General features: G+C 42.0%; 1 protein-coding gene across 1 annotated transcript; it reads right to left on the bottom strand.

The window, feature by feature from the left end:
• Positions 1-708: 708 nt before the first annotated feature.
• On the bottom strand, positions 709-7,608 carry LOC119225684 (melanopsin-A-like). The gene is made up of 10 exons (XM_037483731.2): positions 7,321-7,608; positions 6,768-7,221; positions 4,713-4,846; positions 4,400-4,603; positions 3,967-4,138; positions 3,728-3,889; positions 2,773-2,880; positions 2,467-2,626; positions 2,174-2,311; positions 709-2,086 (listed from the first exon to the last, which is right to left on the bottom strand). Exons 2-10 carry the CDS (start codon positions 6,932-6,934, stop codon positions 1,688-1,690), a joined length of 1,644 nt encoding a protein of 547 aa, XP_037339628.2. The 5' UTR covers positions 6,935-7,221; positions 7,321-7,608; the 3' UTR covers positions 709-1,687.
• Between the last annotated feature and the right edge of the window lie 7,491 nt (positions 7,609-15,099).

Genomic DNA, 15,099 nt, shown 5'->3' on the forward strand with positions numbered 1-15,099 from the left:
ATACATGAGTCACTATTTCCCTCTAGTGGCCATTTGCTGTCATTACAGCCAAACAAACCATTGACACAAATTGTGCTTCTCACTCAAAATATCCCAACATACTAAAAGGTTACGGTTCATAGACGGATAGATTAAAATGACAAAAGTAACGTGTAAAAATATGTCATGTGATCAAGGCCCTTTGGGGAGTGCTTTACTCGCCACAGCTTGTCCAGTTTCAGCTGCTCATTCACTAATCACCCAAACGGTCACTGCACATTTAACTTCAGCCCTCAACATTGTGAAATATGCTTTCCAGCTTTCATATTCACAAACACCAAATATTGGACTCGTTCTAAACGACGCAATGCATTACCAAAATAAAATCTGAGTATGAACCATCATTTTCCTTCAATTACTCATGTGGCGCAAATCTGAAACTATTTATAGTTTACCATATCACTGATGTCATTAACTCCAGGCCAGTGATATGGTTGAAAAAACAATTGTTCTGAATTGTTGGATGTGGACTCTCTGTACTTTAACCACAGGTTCTGTACCGGAAGCTTCTCTGTAGCTGCCATGCATGTGCAGATACATCGTAACAAGAATAAACAATTCCCTTGAACGTTTCCCGTTGAATTTAATCTGTTGATTTGCAATCAGTGAAATACCAGCGTAATCATGTGTGCTCCTTTCAGATTGATGAAAATGTGACAAAATGTGGATTCAGAGTTTTTAATCATCAGAGAAACAAACATGAAACAGTGCAACCCGACATTTCCTCAGCTACGTTGCCCCTCACCATCATCTTTGTTGGTATAAAACCAACAGAAGTATCAACTGTTAAAACGCAGATGATACAGACCCCAATGGTTGACAACAGATGGAATTTTCTTTATTTTGCAGTAATTGCTGCTGATTAGTTTTGCAGGAAGAAATGACACAAATTGCAGGAATACTTGAACAGTTAAAAGAGCAAAAGCAGTGGCCTTTCATTCGCTGCAGAGATTCGGTTAAGAGTCTAAAAAGAAAGGATACTACATAAATCCCCATTGGTGGCGCTTCCCTCTCTGGCAGCAACGCAGTAGCTTTACCAAGGAGCAAACACATGGTTTTGTGTGAATAGGACTGGCGTGAAGGAAACGAATGGAGCGCTGTGTCAACAAAGAGCAAGACGTGGAAAGTCACCACGAGGAAAAAGTTAACTTTTTATAGTTCTATCAGACACCTTTGGGTCTTGTGACCGGTTGCCCCGTCAATACATGAACTGTTCTTTGTTCCACCGTCTAACGAAAAAGTTCGGATGGGTCCACGCTGCTCAAAGAAACCACTACCACAAGACAAGAATTTAATGTGTACGTAAAATACGAAAAAAAAACATCTTCACAGACTGAAGTTATTGCTGCGCTTTCCTTCCTTTGAGTTATTCCAGCAACTTGTGATGGACAAGAGACAAGATTCAGAAATCTTTTGGGGATTCGATTCCCTTTCCCAAAGGGGCTTGAAGACGTCTTCAGCTGATTAAACATGAAATGTGTGTAAAAATGCTGTAAATGATTCAGCTGAGAACTCGTCATCACTGTTTCATCTACAGCACCAGTTAAAGGTTTGGACACATTTTCTTATTCAATAATTCAATAAAAAATGATTTGTGGTGTAGAAATCCACACGAGAAACAGCAGATCTGTGGCTGTTAATGTGTTGGTCATGGCAGTAGATCTACAGCCTCAAAGACTTCCGATGAGAAGTTGAGGGTAACAAACACATTGTTCTCCATCGCCTCAACACTGTCCTCTAAGCAGAAACTGTCGTGCTTGATGAGGCTGCTCTCCGATGTGGGACTGATGACGATTATGCGCGGGACACCCCGGAGTGACCCGCCGTCAGTGGATGGGATTTTTCTATAATTCAAGGAGTCAAAGGAGCTGCTCTTGTGGGGATCGCGGATGCTGCCTTTCTTCTCCCAAGCATCTGAAATCTCACTGGTCAGGCTCTGGCTGCGTCTCCGTGTAAGAACCAGTAAGGGGAGGGAGGCGACGGTGAGAGAGCTGGAAACCAGTTCATGCTCACAGGCGCTGGTAGGTTCACTAATGGTGGCTGGGTGCTGGGAAGGTGGGGAAAGAATAGTTTTCTCAATAACCCCAAAAAACTTGCGTGAGAGTTCACAGGTCCTATATGTTGTGTTTCTCACCCTCTCCGGGACCTGGGTCTTCCGCTCTGTTTTTTTCTTGTAGGACCTGCCTCTGGAAGACTGTCTGTATGATGGTACGCTTCTGAAGGAGTCCCCTGACTTCCGTTCCAATGGCTCCATCTCTACATTTTTGAACACCTGCAGGACATTTTCAAGAGGAATTTGCCTCATACGCATAAAGTACGTAACTTTAACAACAACAGGAGCATGTGTAAGTAAGTGTAAAGCATAACAGATGACATTTAAGGTAGCAGCCTATTCTGCAAGAAAATACAGGTAAAGAAAAAGTTTACCGTGTCAGAGCACGCCTTGATAAAGTGAGTCCTTGATGCTGTGGACTGTCTGCTGATGATGGAGTCCCTGTAAGAGGACTCGCTGATGGAGGACGAGTTGTCCTTTCGCGGAGTGGGAGACAGAAACCTCAGGCAGGGGAACTTTGCTGCCAGGGTCATCCTGATAAAACATGAAGGACGCAAACAAACGAACAAAAAAAGTCTAGGTTTGCTTTGAAAGATCCACGTGATGAACTTCCATCAAAAATCCACCAAAAATAAAGAGGGACGGTCAAACAGAAAGCGTGACGCAGATCCATGGTTTACCTGTACTTGTTGTGTATGATGGCGTAGATGAAAGGATTGTAGATGGCGGAGGCTTTTGCTATGATAGCAGGGACAGCCTTGGAGTACGGAGACAGGATGTCGGCGTGACTGAAGGAGACAGAAGAGCAGGAGGAACACTCAAAGCTCCCTTTGTTCTTTCTGCATTTGGTTTCATAATGGAAGGGCGGTATTCTGGATCAGGGATCAGCCAAAATGTGCCAGCTTCCACTGATCTCTCTGTGTGTGTGTGTGTGTGTGTGTGTGTGTGTGTGTGTGTAGTGAATGTTGTGATGAGTTGGATCAGCAGAGGATTTAAAAAGCAACTTCGCCGTCTTTGATATATCACTCATCCAGGGTACTTGACACACTCAGCACCACCCATAGTCTGGGTCAGAACGCCGCATTACAATGATGGGACTACTGCACATGTGCATATATGATGTGTGATTAGATCAAGCATCTGCAGTTTAAACTGTGGCTGCTTCAAGAAATGCAACAAGTTACAAATGGAAGAGACGGAGGAGAAAGACAGGGTTTACATTCTTTTTGGAATGGTATTTGTTTGTACATAGCCACGTCCTTCAGCATACATTCAACATACAATACAGTCAACATGATGTATTATCTAATTTACCCTAAATTCGCATTTACTAAACAACATGATGATGGATTGAAGACTATAAACTAGCAATTTAGAACAGAAACTCACATCTGCTTGAGCTACATCATTCGGGTTGTACATCTGACCTCACGCACTTCCATTGTCGCCCCACAGCATGAACAAATATTGAAAAGCATGCAAGCCCACTGTACACAGTGCCACTGGTGCACTCACCCCTTTAAGTAGTCAAAATCCTCAGAAAACACTGATCTTAACATTTTAGGGATACTATAATTACTCTAACACAGTAAAACCATTACAGCAAAAAAAAAAAAAGGAAAAAAGAAGTCTTACCCAGCCCAGGAAATCAGTGTGACGCAGGCGTAGGGGGACCAGGACAGGACGTAGACCACGATGACGACGAAGGCGATCTTTGCCAACTTCCACTCACTCTTCATGGACCTCTGCTTGATCAGGGTGGATTTCCTCACCTGAGTCCCCATCCGCTCCACATCCCTGTTGGGAGGATTGTTATTGGAGATTATTCAACCGCGGCGTTTCGTCACGCTCTCTGAGATAAGAGGAACAAATACCTGCTGGTCTTGCGAATAGCCAGAAACATAAAGAGATAGCAGTACAAGATGATTCCCAACGGAATGAAGAACACAAAACAGCACAACATCATTGTGTAGCTCCGATTGGCCAGTGTGTACGTGACATAATCCCATGTACACGACGTCATCAGGCCCTCGGGGATATAAGAGCCTACAGGGGGTAAGTGACATCACACAAAGTTAGATTTCAGGAGAAACATCAATTGCATTTTCTATGACTCCAGACTTTGGTTTTGTTGGACTTAATGTCCAAGGCACAGTAGATTAAGATCACATTGACGTGAATAAGTGCAGGTGGATCAACTACATCGGTTTTCCTACAACCTGGGATCATCTTGCTGGTTTTCCTCACAGAGCATTCACCGCTTCAATGAGCTTTGGCTCTGTGGCGAGAAAAGGAGACCAAACTCACTCCAGCCAACGAGAGGAGCCAGACTCCAAGCCAGGGAGTAGAGCCAGACCATGAGGATGGCCAGGGTGGTCCTTCGTTTGGAGCCCCAGTGAATGGCCTGCAGAGGCTTGGTGATCACCAGGTAGCGGTCGATGGAGATGGCCAGCAGGTTTATCATCGAGGTGATGCCAAACAAAGCGCCACAGAAGGCGTACATCTTACAGCCTGCACAGAGGGAACAGATACAAACTCGTGCAAAACTGTAAAAAAAATCAGTCTCCTCATAAAAGTCAAATCTTTCAAATCTACTGTGAAACAAAGAGGAGTGTTTTACCCATCTCTCCAAACGCCCATTCCTTGTAGAGACAGTTGATGAAGAAGATGGGGGACTGAGTGAAAGCCATGAGGAAGTCACTGACCGCCAGGTTCATGATGAAGTAGTTCGGCAGGTTACGGAGTTTCTTGTTGCTGCACACACACACACACACACACACACACACACACAGTTGTCATGCCAGTTGTTGTAGCACCACACACATGTTTTGCACTTGGATTAGCAGCACCTTCTTTGTTGAGAGGGTGTGATTAGTAATGTAGTTGTTGTGTTTATAAAAAGCAGCAGCAGAGAAGGTAAGAACACCAATAAATCTACAATACAAGCAGTATTTAATTTTGTTTGTGATATTTTTATTTAGTTTTTATTACGTAACGCAGGGTGAAGGTGAGCCAGCTGTTGGCATATTACATACCAGTCATTCCTATTAGTCAAGTATAACTAGATGTGTATCAAATAGATATTTATTTGCATATTCTAAGGTCTCTTTTTGTTAGAGATACTCTGAAGAGGATCTATTAAGGCCTCCCTCAGCTTCTGCATTTGTTGCGTTAGTCGTGCTTTCTTGATGGCAAGGGAAATGGTCGGTTAAAGGCTCACGTATCTCACCTGAATGCAGATCTAAAGGATTATTTAATCGTCTGCATGGATCAGAATGAAGCTCTTTATTGGAGTGGTCATCTCCTCCATCCACATCAGTAGGCCTCAACAGCTCTTTGTTAATTAATCTCTGTTTCCAAGTCTGCTGAATTAAACATGGGCTTCTGGTGAGGTAATCCTTTGAGTATCTTGAATATCTGTATATGTATTTGTGAAAAAAAGGTCTGTGCGTGCTTATGCCTACTTACTACGGCACTGGCATCATTCCTGGAAAATCATCATATCGAGTGACATCTCTCTTGAAAGATCATTATCTCCCTCACTCTCTCTCACGCTGTGTGCGTGTAGGGGTGTGATTGTGTGTTAGTGTTTGAATGAGTTTTCTTGCAGCACATAATGTGCATCATGTGCATTACTGATTCAATAAACACATTATCGCCACGACGCAATGAAAAACCCACCTAATCCATCCGTGGTAATGCACTGATGCAATTTAAAAGCTTCTGACAATCTCCAGACCACACACACACACACACACACACTTTATATCTCTGACCCAGTTCATGTGAAATGGTAGTAGCATAATAAGAGGTCAACAGTCCAAATTACAAAACAAATAACACACATTAATCCTCCAACAGAGGATGGATGGCATGGATTTAAATGGACTGTGTGAATTCCACAATTAATTAATAAACTTCATTCAAAAAAGGCTGACTTAAAAAGAAAACAGTTGTAACAAAATGTAGAGAAACATTTTAAATTGCATCCAAAAAATGCCATTGCGGTATAAGGAGCATTAAACGCTCCAGTCAAATATCCCACACATCACTGGAAAAAGCTTCATGGAGGGCCTGTAAATATTTCTCAAGGATCCACTTCCTCAAGATACATTACATGTCATTGAGCAGACACTTTAATTCACTTTACTTTTAACCAATGGTTCACTTTTTTGCCTTGGGGGCAATTAGGTGTTAGATGTCTTGCTCAGGGACACTTGCACATGGGGCAGCCGGGATTCAAACCGCTAACCTTCACGCTACTCCATGCGCCACCATCACGGCGTTACTCTGATTAACTCGTCATTCTACTAACATGATGTTTCAACCTATGATGCAAAAAAAAGAATGTATATGATAATCCCCCCCCTCTAACTCTCTGGCACCCCGAGAGACGTGGATGACACTTCCCCTTTCTCTGCAGGGAAATAAAGACGGCAATAAACACTCAACTTTGATTGGGATGCGTTTGCCTCTTAAGTCAATCAGGCGTCTTACACCCCCACACAACCCGGTCCCCCTGTCTGTCTGTCTGTCTGTCTGTCCGTCCGTCCTGGGAGGCAATCACATCTTTGAGTGATTGCAACGTCCCCTCGAGGCTCTGATTGAAGGAGAGAGACGCACATCAAAAATATCTGAAATCTGAAAAACCCCAAATGCACTCGAACCGACCCACCTGTAGACGGCCAACATAACCAGCGCGTTGCCAGTGATGCCCAGCGTCCCGATGACAAAGACGAACACAGCAACGATGTAGTGGGCATGGTCAGGCACATCCACCTTGTTGATGAAGCTTCTCTGCGTGTGGGCGTTGTCTGGCTCCATGCTCTCAGTGGACCACATGGCTCAAACACCTTGTGAGGACTGCCAACCTGGCAGGGTGCAGTGGGCTCAGAACATTGCTTTGGTCGTGCCTTGGCTCCATAGCGGTATCATTTGCACAGGAGATCCGAGGGAGACGTCTTCTTCAGGTCGTCCCACAGTGATGTCCAGGTGGATCCAGCGAGAGAAGCCCCTTCGTAAATCATCCAAGCAGTTTGGCTCCTTTGGACTGAATGTTGGGGAGGTGGTGATGAATTCCACCTTGGGAAGTTCAAACTTCTGGAGAAAAAACTGGAAGAAAAAATGATCTGTAAAAAAAGGACAAATGTTGTGTGGATTTAATGTCATATAATTCTAAAAATACATATTATATAAAATGAAAAAAAAAAGAAGAAATCCTCTTGTACTTCTTGTCCGTGGCCGTGCCGTCACTAGTTAATCTCCAAATGTACCAAATGTTGAATCCATTCCCTTAATCCACTTTGGTCAGCGGTTCAACAAATTGTCCTCCGACTAATGCATCCTGTTTGACACTTGGGTTACTGAGTTGGTAAAGTATATTAAATCCCCCAGTGGTTGCACATGGTCCCGGTGTCAGTGTTAGTCTGCTGCCTCCTCGCCATCCGGACCAGCTGTGCAACAAGCTCTGCATCAGAGGCCTGTCCCCGAGTCCCATCCGCTCGCTCTATGGGACTCGCTCGCCCTCGCTCGCCCTCCCTCGCTCTCGCTCGCCCTCCCTCGCTCTCCCTCGCCCTCCCTCGCTCTCCCTCGCTCTCCCATGTAGCTTTTTGTTGCTCTCTTAGCCCTCCCCTCCTGTCATGCTTTTGCTTCTCCTCAAACATACTGCCATCCCTCCTCTCTCTCTCCCCCCCCCCCCCCTTCATGTAATACAGCCCAGCCTTGAGCTCTAACCCTTTAACTACGACGTCCTTACATAACGGTCACCATGTTCACTGACTCTACCAGCATTAACAGGCATTTAAAACTGCCGGCTCCCTTTGTTAACTTCACGTACACACTACAATGCACACATGTCACCTTTCATTGACTATTGACTCGCATCAGCATGCACCACAGCCATCCGAGTAACAAGCTGACCAGCCTGTGCAGCCTCTTGCTTGCACGCGAGCTCTGGCGCATGTTCCCTCGCTCTGCGGCAACATCGTTATGTTCAGTGTCACCAACTCGCAGATATTTTAAGATCACTCATGAAATCACAGTAATTGGTCTTCCCATTGCCAACGTATTCGCCACAGCTCACGAGGCCTGCATCATCCTGCAGGACACGCACACGCTTCTCACACAAAACATGCAACTCATTTCTGTTCCGAAAAAACCATTGTGCAGCTCATCTAAACGAGTACATTCTAAATGTGTCCTATTTGTGTATCTATAGTAACTAGTATATGTAATATAGTACAACTCTGGAAAAAGATGAAATAATTCTAGTTGGTTCACTCAGTTTCTTTTTGTATCCTTTTGCATCATGGTGAAATCATCAACATTTTTTAAATAGGGGTTGGTTAATGTCAATTTAAGAAAGTTTCCATTTAATCAATGCGATCGCAGCAGAAGAATTTCATTAACTTTGGTGCTAATATCATCATGATCTATTTCAAAAGTGCAAGCAGACATTTTGTTAAGCCCTTTTCTCACTGATATTCTTTGGACATCGGGAAGGAAGCATGCCTCGTCTGATGGTTATTGCTTTTTATGGTGCTGGATATGTTGTAAAGGAGATGAAGGGGAATAAAGGGAGGTGAAGGATTCAGAGCTTAGACAGATGTGTGAACTAAGCCCCTACAGCAAGGGATAGCCTTAATCTGCGCGCTGTGCATGCATGTGGATCAGTGTTTGATCTGATAGCAATAAGTTGTTTGTCAGATGCATGTGCGTCTTGTCGCACATCACCTATGTGTACTTTCACACGTGTGTTTGTGCTCTACATCCTGTTCCCAAAGCACACAAGTGGATGTCCTCAGTGGTTACGGGTCTGCTGGGCTCGATTGCCTAAATGCAGCAGCTGGTTCTAGTTTATGTCAGCACAGCAGGGATCTATACACCAGTACATCTGGTGCTACATAAATGTTAATGCTGATGTATTCCGATAAAAAACACATTTTAACAAGTAAGCACACCATTTCAAATACATAAATCTGGTCAAATTGGATAATGGTTTCCCTGCCTGACTGTGACTTGTCATGTTAATACAAGGTGAGCAACACACAAGTTATGGAGGGATTGGAGGAAGATGAAAGAGCCAAGATTTCCACCTCTTATTCACAAGGTGAAAGCTAAATTCAAATTTGACTTGGAAGTTATATTTGAGCTTATTTAGAAATGTTTCATTAAATAGAACTGTTATTTATTTTTGAATGAATGTACATTTCGGGAGCCTTTGAGGGATTTCAGCAAATCATAGAAATAAGAAAAAGCTGAAAAGAGCTTTCATATTTTTTCCGTAGAAAGCCTGTTGCAGACCTGACTTTTGAAAACTCATCACAATTGTTTTGTCAGCTTGAGAGAACCAGTCTAATCTACCAGGAAAATGTGTTTCCCAAATGACTATGTCTTCAGAATGGAAAGCATCCATAGGAAAAATACTGTATTTTGTCAGTTAAATTACCTGTTTGCAAATCAAAAACTTGATGTGCTGGTCAAAGTGTTTCCATTTAATATATTCCTGTGCACTTTGTTAGGTTCTAAGTCCATGTCTCTCATTTTCAGAGTTCCAACAGTCCTTCCCTTCTGTTTCACTCCACACCATCTGGATGAATGACCTTGTCTGGATGGAAAATCGCATCAGTGGTGTTGCATTCACAGAGCAAAGCAGGTCAGAATTCCACATGTCAATGACTTCTATTAGTATTGAACAAACTGATAGCGCTGGTGCTTCCCGGGTATGAATCATCTGTTAAAGTTAGCTTTTGGCACATGATGGAAAAATACTAATTACTATTGAGTGGTGCTGACCAGGACTGTGTCCTCAGGCACAGAAGTCAGTTGGAGATCAATATTTCACTACTGAGGAAGACGGGTCACGGGTAATGCACAAAGCACCAGGAGGTTTGTGGGGTGGGATATGATGCAGGGATCAATTAAAGCCCATTCAAGAAAGTGCAAAGAGGTTCTGGGAAACACGATGTTTTCTATTTCACAATTCCTCCTTTCCTCTTGAAGCAAAGAGGCTTTGGTACATGGGGATGTTGCAACTACCACCAGAACAACATGTGTTCATGTAGCAACCTACTTGTCCCATACATTCCCACATATCGGAAAGACTGACCATGCAACCTAAACCAAACACAACTACATGAGCATGCTGCTGTTAGGGCCAGCAGGGTCATGTCACTTTATGATGGTCAGCTTTGTAGATAACGGCTCAGCTTTTGTGTTTGAGCACACACAAGGAAGCCAGGAGTGGTCTCCTGGTGTCTCTGGATTGCTGTGGAGTTGAATTTATCCATCTGCATCAATTTGCCCTCTTGCTTCCCCTGGCATCAAACAGCCTCTCCTCCGCCGTGCCAAAGCCCGGTGGACGTCTCCATCTAATGGATGCGTCTTTGTGAAAAGCGGCTATTTTATTGTTTCTTCTCTCATTTCTAATCAGGGGGAATCTGTCTTTAATGCAACCCATCAAGTTTTTCTTTGGCTGTGTGTGGGTTTTGTGCTTTCTTTCTATAATGCTTCTACAAGCTGGTTGTTCAGAGCCATTCTCCTCCGACCGATGTCAAGAAATCCAGCTGCTCGTGGACCAGAGATGGAAATGGGAGTCAGGCAGGTATTTACAGATATGGTATTAGAGCTTTAAATCTCTAATTTTATGCATGACTTAAGCCTTTTAGGAGCTGGGTTTTCAATCACCACCAATCTAGGTTATAGATAATATTATGTGGAAAAAGCACATAAGACAATCTCCATTAAATGGATTTAATTTAAGTCAATAACAAGCAAAACAGTATAACTGAATATCTCTCTATCAATCCACCTCTCTCCCCTGTTACTTTTACTTTTCCTTCTTTAAAGGAATGGCATTTATCTGAGAAGTGATGGATTACATTTATCATCAGAGATAAATACACACAATACAGATCAATATAAGAAGACATTAAACGTGTGGTGACAAAATGAAGCTTGATAACAATCCAGTCCAATAAATGTGGTGGGGTAAAGTATAAAATATCACAAAAGCCAAAGGGTGTCCCCTTAATGACTAAGTGTCTTATAGTCACACGTACTCTGACAAAATTAAAAAGTCGAATATGTTATATTTTGTTCAAAAGGCTGAAATGCTTTAAATGGCCACTCAGGTCTGTGTAGGTGCTCCAGTTCTTCTCTTTGCAGACGTCCACATGTTTTGTTATGTATTAAAATAGGACTGAACACACAATATAAAAGCTATGGAAAAGACTGCATGATGCATTATACAGGTACATCTATAATTCATTTCACTGCCGAGTGGGTGGATATTGGTGAGATGGGCAGAGTTCATTATACCTGCACTGTGATATCAACCAGAGGCAGACAATATCACAGTCAAATCCATGGAAACCCTTTTCAGACTCCAGTTTTTGTACAGAAACTGGACAATAAATCATCAAAATTCCCAGGAATATGACACGATATGTCTGCAAAATGTTTGATTTAACTGGAAAAACGATAAGTGACTTTCAATAGATTTAATAGTTTGGAGTCTAACAAAATGTTCTTTTTCACCTAATTCTGCAACCTGCACATCACAAAGAAAAGCAGAAAAGAGGTGATTTCTTTTTTCTAAGCTTCCATCAACCTGCTGCAAGCTTTTAAGCTTTTGAGATATCTAATAAGCAACAGAGGAATCACATGACGTGCATATGGCATATAAAGGAATTTAGAAAGGATTCACTGCGGTACAGCAGATACTTCCTATCACAGCCTATAGACTTGATGACAGCTGAGTGACATGGACATATTAATATCGAGTGTACACAGTAAACTCATTACATTAGCAGACGAGCGATTGTTTTTTAAAGTGAGCCCCTCCCTCTCAATCAAATGCACGCTCACATTGAAAAGGGTCGAGGAACATTGTTTCCACTTTGCCTCATTTTACGATGTTAAAACCTTGATCCCATACCAGCTTTAGCATTAATATGATTGTTCAACAGTAAACAAAAGATAAAAGTAAACAGAGAAGATTAGAGGATGTCAGGATGTGGGTTTGAGGTTGAGTCCGATTATCCAAGAAGAAACGACTGCGCTCAAATGAAGTATCATGACGTCACAATGCCCCAAAGCTGCCAACTCTCACAAACTTTGAATGAATGTAAATCCCTCGTAATCTATCGAGTCTAAAACAAAAATGTGTTTTCTCTTTATAAATGCCTTGTATACCACTTTAATAGCTTTCTGTCTACTGGTCCGTGGATCATTTGCACTGTTCAGTGTGTTGTTTTTCCGTATGTCGAACAGTAAATGGTGGACGATACTCACCAGTACCGGGAGGTGTCCTGGTGTCGGGGGGGAAGAGCACAGGCCCAGAATGGCGAGGCGGCGTATCGTCACGGCACCGGCGGGTCAGCCACCAACGAAACGGAGCATCTGAGGCATAATGGAACCAGGCCTCCATCAGGCCGAGTTAGAGCACTGAGAGCAGAATGGCAGGAGCAAGTGATGGAAAATACACACATATTCACAACGTACTGATTCATTCAAAAACACCTTCTTCTGTGATTTAACAAACATGAAATAAATCGTTGCGTAAAAGCTCTCCGAATTTTTCTCAAAAGTTTTGCTCTAATGGGAACCAAACGTTCCAAGTTGTTGATTTCGTGCTTAGAAATGATTGTGGCCAAGTGAAGTAAGACTTTTTGAAATGGGAATCACACCAGAGTTACAAATTGAATCCATCGTACTGAACACACAGCAACTTTAGAAAAAGAGATGGAGATGTGCAGTTTAAAAACAAAAAAATGACCCCTTACTCTTACTAAATGATATTCTAAATATAATTTGAGCGGGTTTGTCATCAGGCAGTTCTATGTTTTTCCAAGCACACAATATTGCTCATCATCAAAGAACAGATTTTATTTTTGAGAAGCTAATGTGACAATCGGCTTCAGGGTCTTTTCACTATTAGAAAAAATGAGAAACAGACAGGAAGCAGCTCTAAGTGAGCCGAGAATAGCCTGAAGAGCAATTAGTATCATGTCATAGTGAGACGGACCTGCTCATTATCTGAGCAAAAATAGTGTTGTAAAATTATATATATATATTTTTTTTATATATAATATAAAATTAAGTTAAAAAAATGTATTAAGTTTCTGATTCTGAATTCATTGACATGTAATTTGTAATCTTCAGGCTTAAAGGATTAGTTTTTCATTTGTAGTATTTCTGAGTGTCCTTAAAACTTTCGAATCTTTTGTTTTTTGCCGTTTTTAATTAAAGAACAGAATATCTTTTAACTTAGAATAGAAACCAAATTTTGTCCCCCCCCCCCAGCATTTCACACCTCCCATCTGTCGATCATATGTATTATTGATTTTACAAATGAAATGTGCTGACACTAAGAGGAAGGTTGTCGGCTGTGCTTTTAATAAAAGACGGACACCGGGACCTGTTCTCCTGTCTCCTGTCTGTTTAAATTTACATCTCCCTGAGAATAAACTGTACTCTTTCATGTTTCATGATTTTAAAAAAAGTATTTTTTTTTAAAGAAGCGTTATGGCTCGTACGGCCCGATACAGCAGAGCCTACTATTCTAGTCTCATAATGTTTTGTTCCACCTGAATACTGAATCATTGATTTGGCCCTTGCTGTGTTATATGTTCCCAATGCACGGTTAGTGTGTTGTTTCAGTCACAGAAAAACACCATGAGACCAAATGAGTCAAAGGTCAAAGGAAGTCTGCTGTTATTTCCGTTCATCTCTCCCAAGTCAACTGAATCACTCAGAAACTGCAAGTTGTTGTTGTTGTTTTTGTGCCGAGGTTAATGTGTCTCACGTGTTTTGTTTCCGCCTATCGCCGCTTTTCAAAGCCATACAAATATTTCACATCTTAAACGTCAAAGGTCAGTTTTAATCAGCATGTTGCAACCGGTTCATTTTTTATTGTGGGTCACTGTTGATTGCTGAAAATATTTCTTTCTTCTATTTAGGAAGGTTGAACCTTACAATTTGGCATCAGTTGTAAATAGAGCGGGAGGAGGTTTAAGTGTTACTGGTGTATGTAACAGGATTGTTTTTAATGGTAATCAAGTCTAAATTAATGTTCTGAGTGATAAAATGGATTAGGGTTGGAACGCAGGTTACGTAACTGTTCTGATGACGGCGTTAATAGAGAGGAAACCAATGAATGAAATGCGCCATCTTTAGAGCGGTTTAGAGAGGTTACCTTTGATCTTAAACTGTGATCAGACTAGGACTAGGATTACCTTAACATACCTTAACGGTTTCATCTATATGGATTCAGTAGTTCATTTCCTGTGTGTGACCGGTAAGAGCACAAAAACACAATTAAAAAATGTCAAATTAAATCCTCGTGCAATGTGCAAATGAGGTGGTAAGAGGTACCAAGACCAGGAAGGTTATCTGTTGGCAGCCGACATCACAAGGATAATCTCAATCTGTGACTTGGTTGCATTAACACGATGAAGCTGTGAGCGGAACCCGAGCAAAATGGTGTCCTTGTTTGTGTCAAACACAGAGAGAGAAAGACGTTCCAAAAGAGGGAATACTTCAGAGCTGGTTTGTGCTGCTGCTGACCACAAACCAAACCACCCTACTTTGGAAACACAATGGAGAAAAGGTTGCTGCCACTTTGGTGCCACAAAGCGGCCAGAAGGCTTTGAACTGTGACGTCAATCATCCAACTTTGGTTGGGATTGAAACGACCTCCACACTGACGGAAATTCAGAATGCTCATTTACAAGAAGGCCTTTTGGTTAGCATTCAATACAGTCTTCTTTTTGACGGGCAGCTGTCACAATGTGCGATTTACCAGCAGAATATATATATTGAATTCTACTATATAGAATATCTTGTTAGTAAAAGAAATATGTAAATGACAGCGCTGTGGCATAATCTTTTCATCATATAACGAATTACACTTGTCGAACTCTTCTTTATGTGAGTAAACTACTCTTTTATTTTTTATTTTATGGGATTATTACGGGGCATTTTAATGTTTCAGTAGTAAGCACTGT

This window comes from Pungitius pungitius, chromosome 5 (genome assembly GCF_949316345.1).
Source record: "Pungitius pungitius chromosome 5, fPunPun2.1, whole genome shotgun sequence".
In the NCBI taxonomy this organism is placed as follows: Eukaryota; Metazoa; Chordata; class Actinopteri; order Perciformes; family Gasterosteidae; genus Pungitius; species Pungitius pungitius.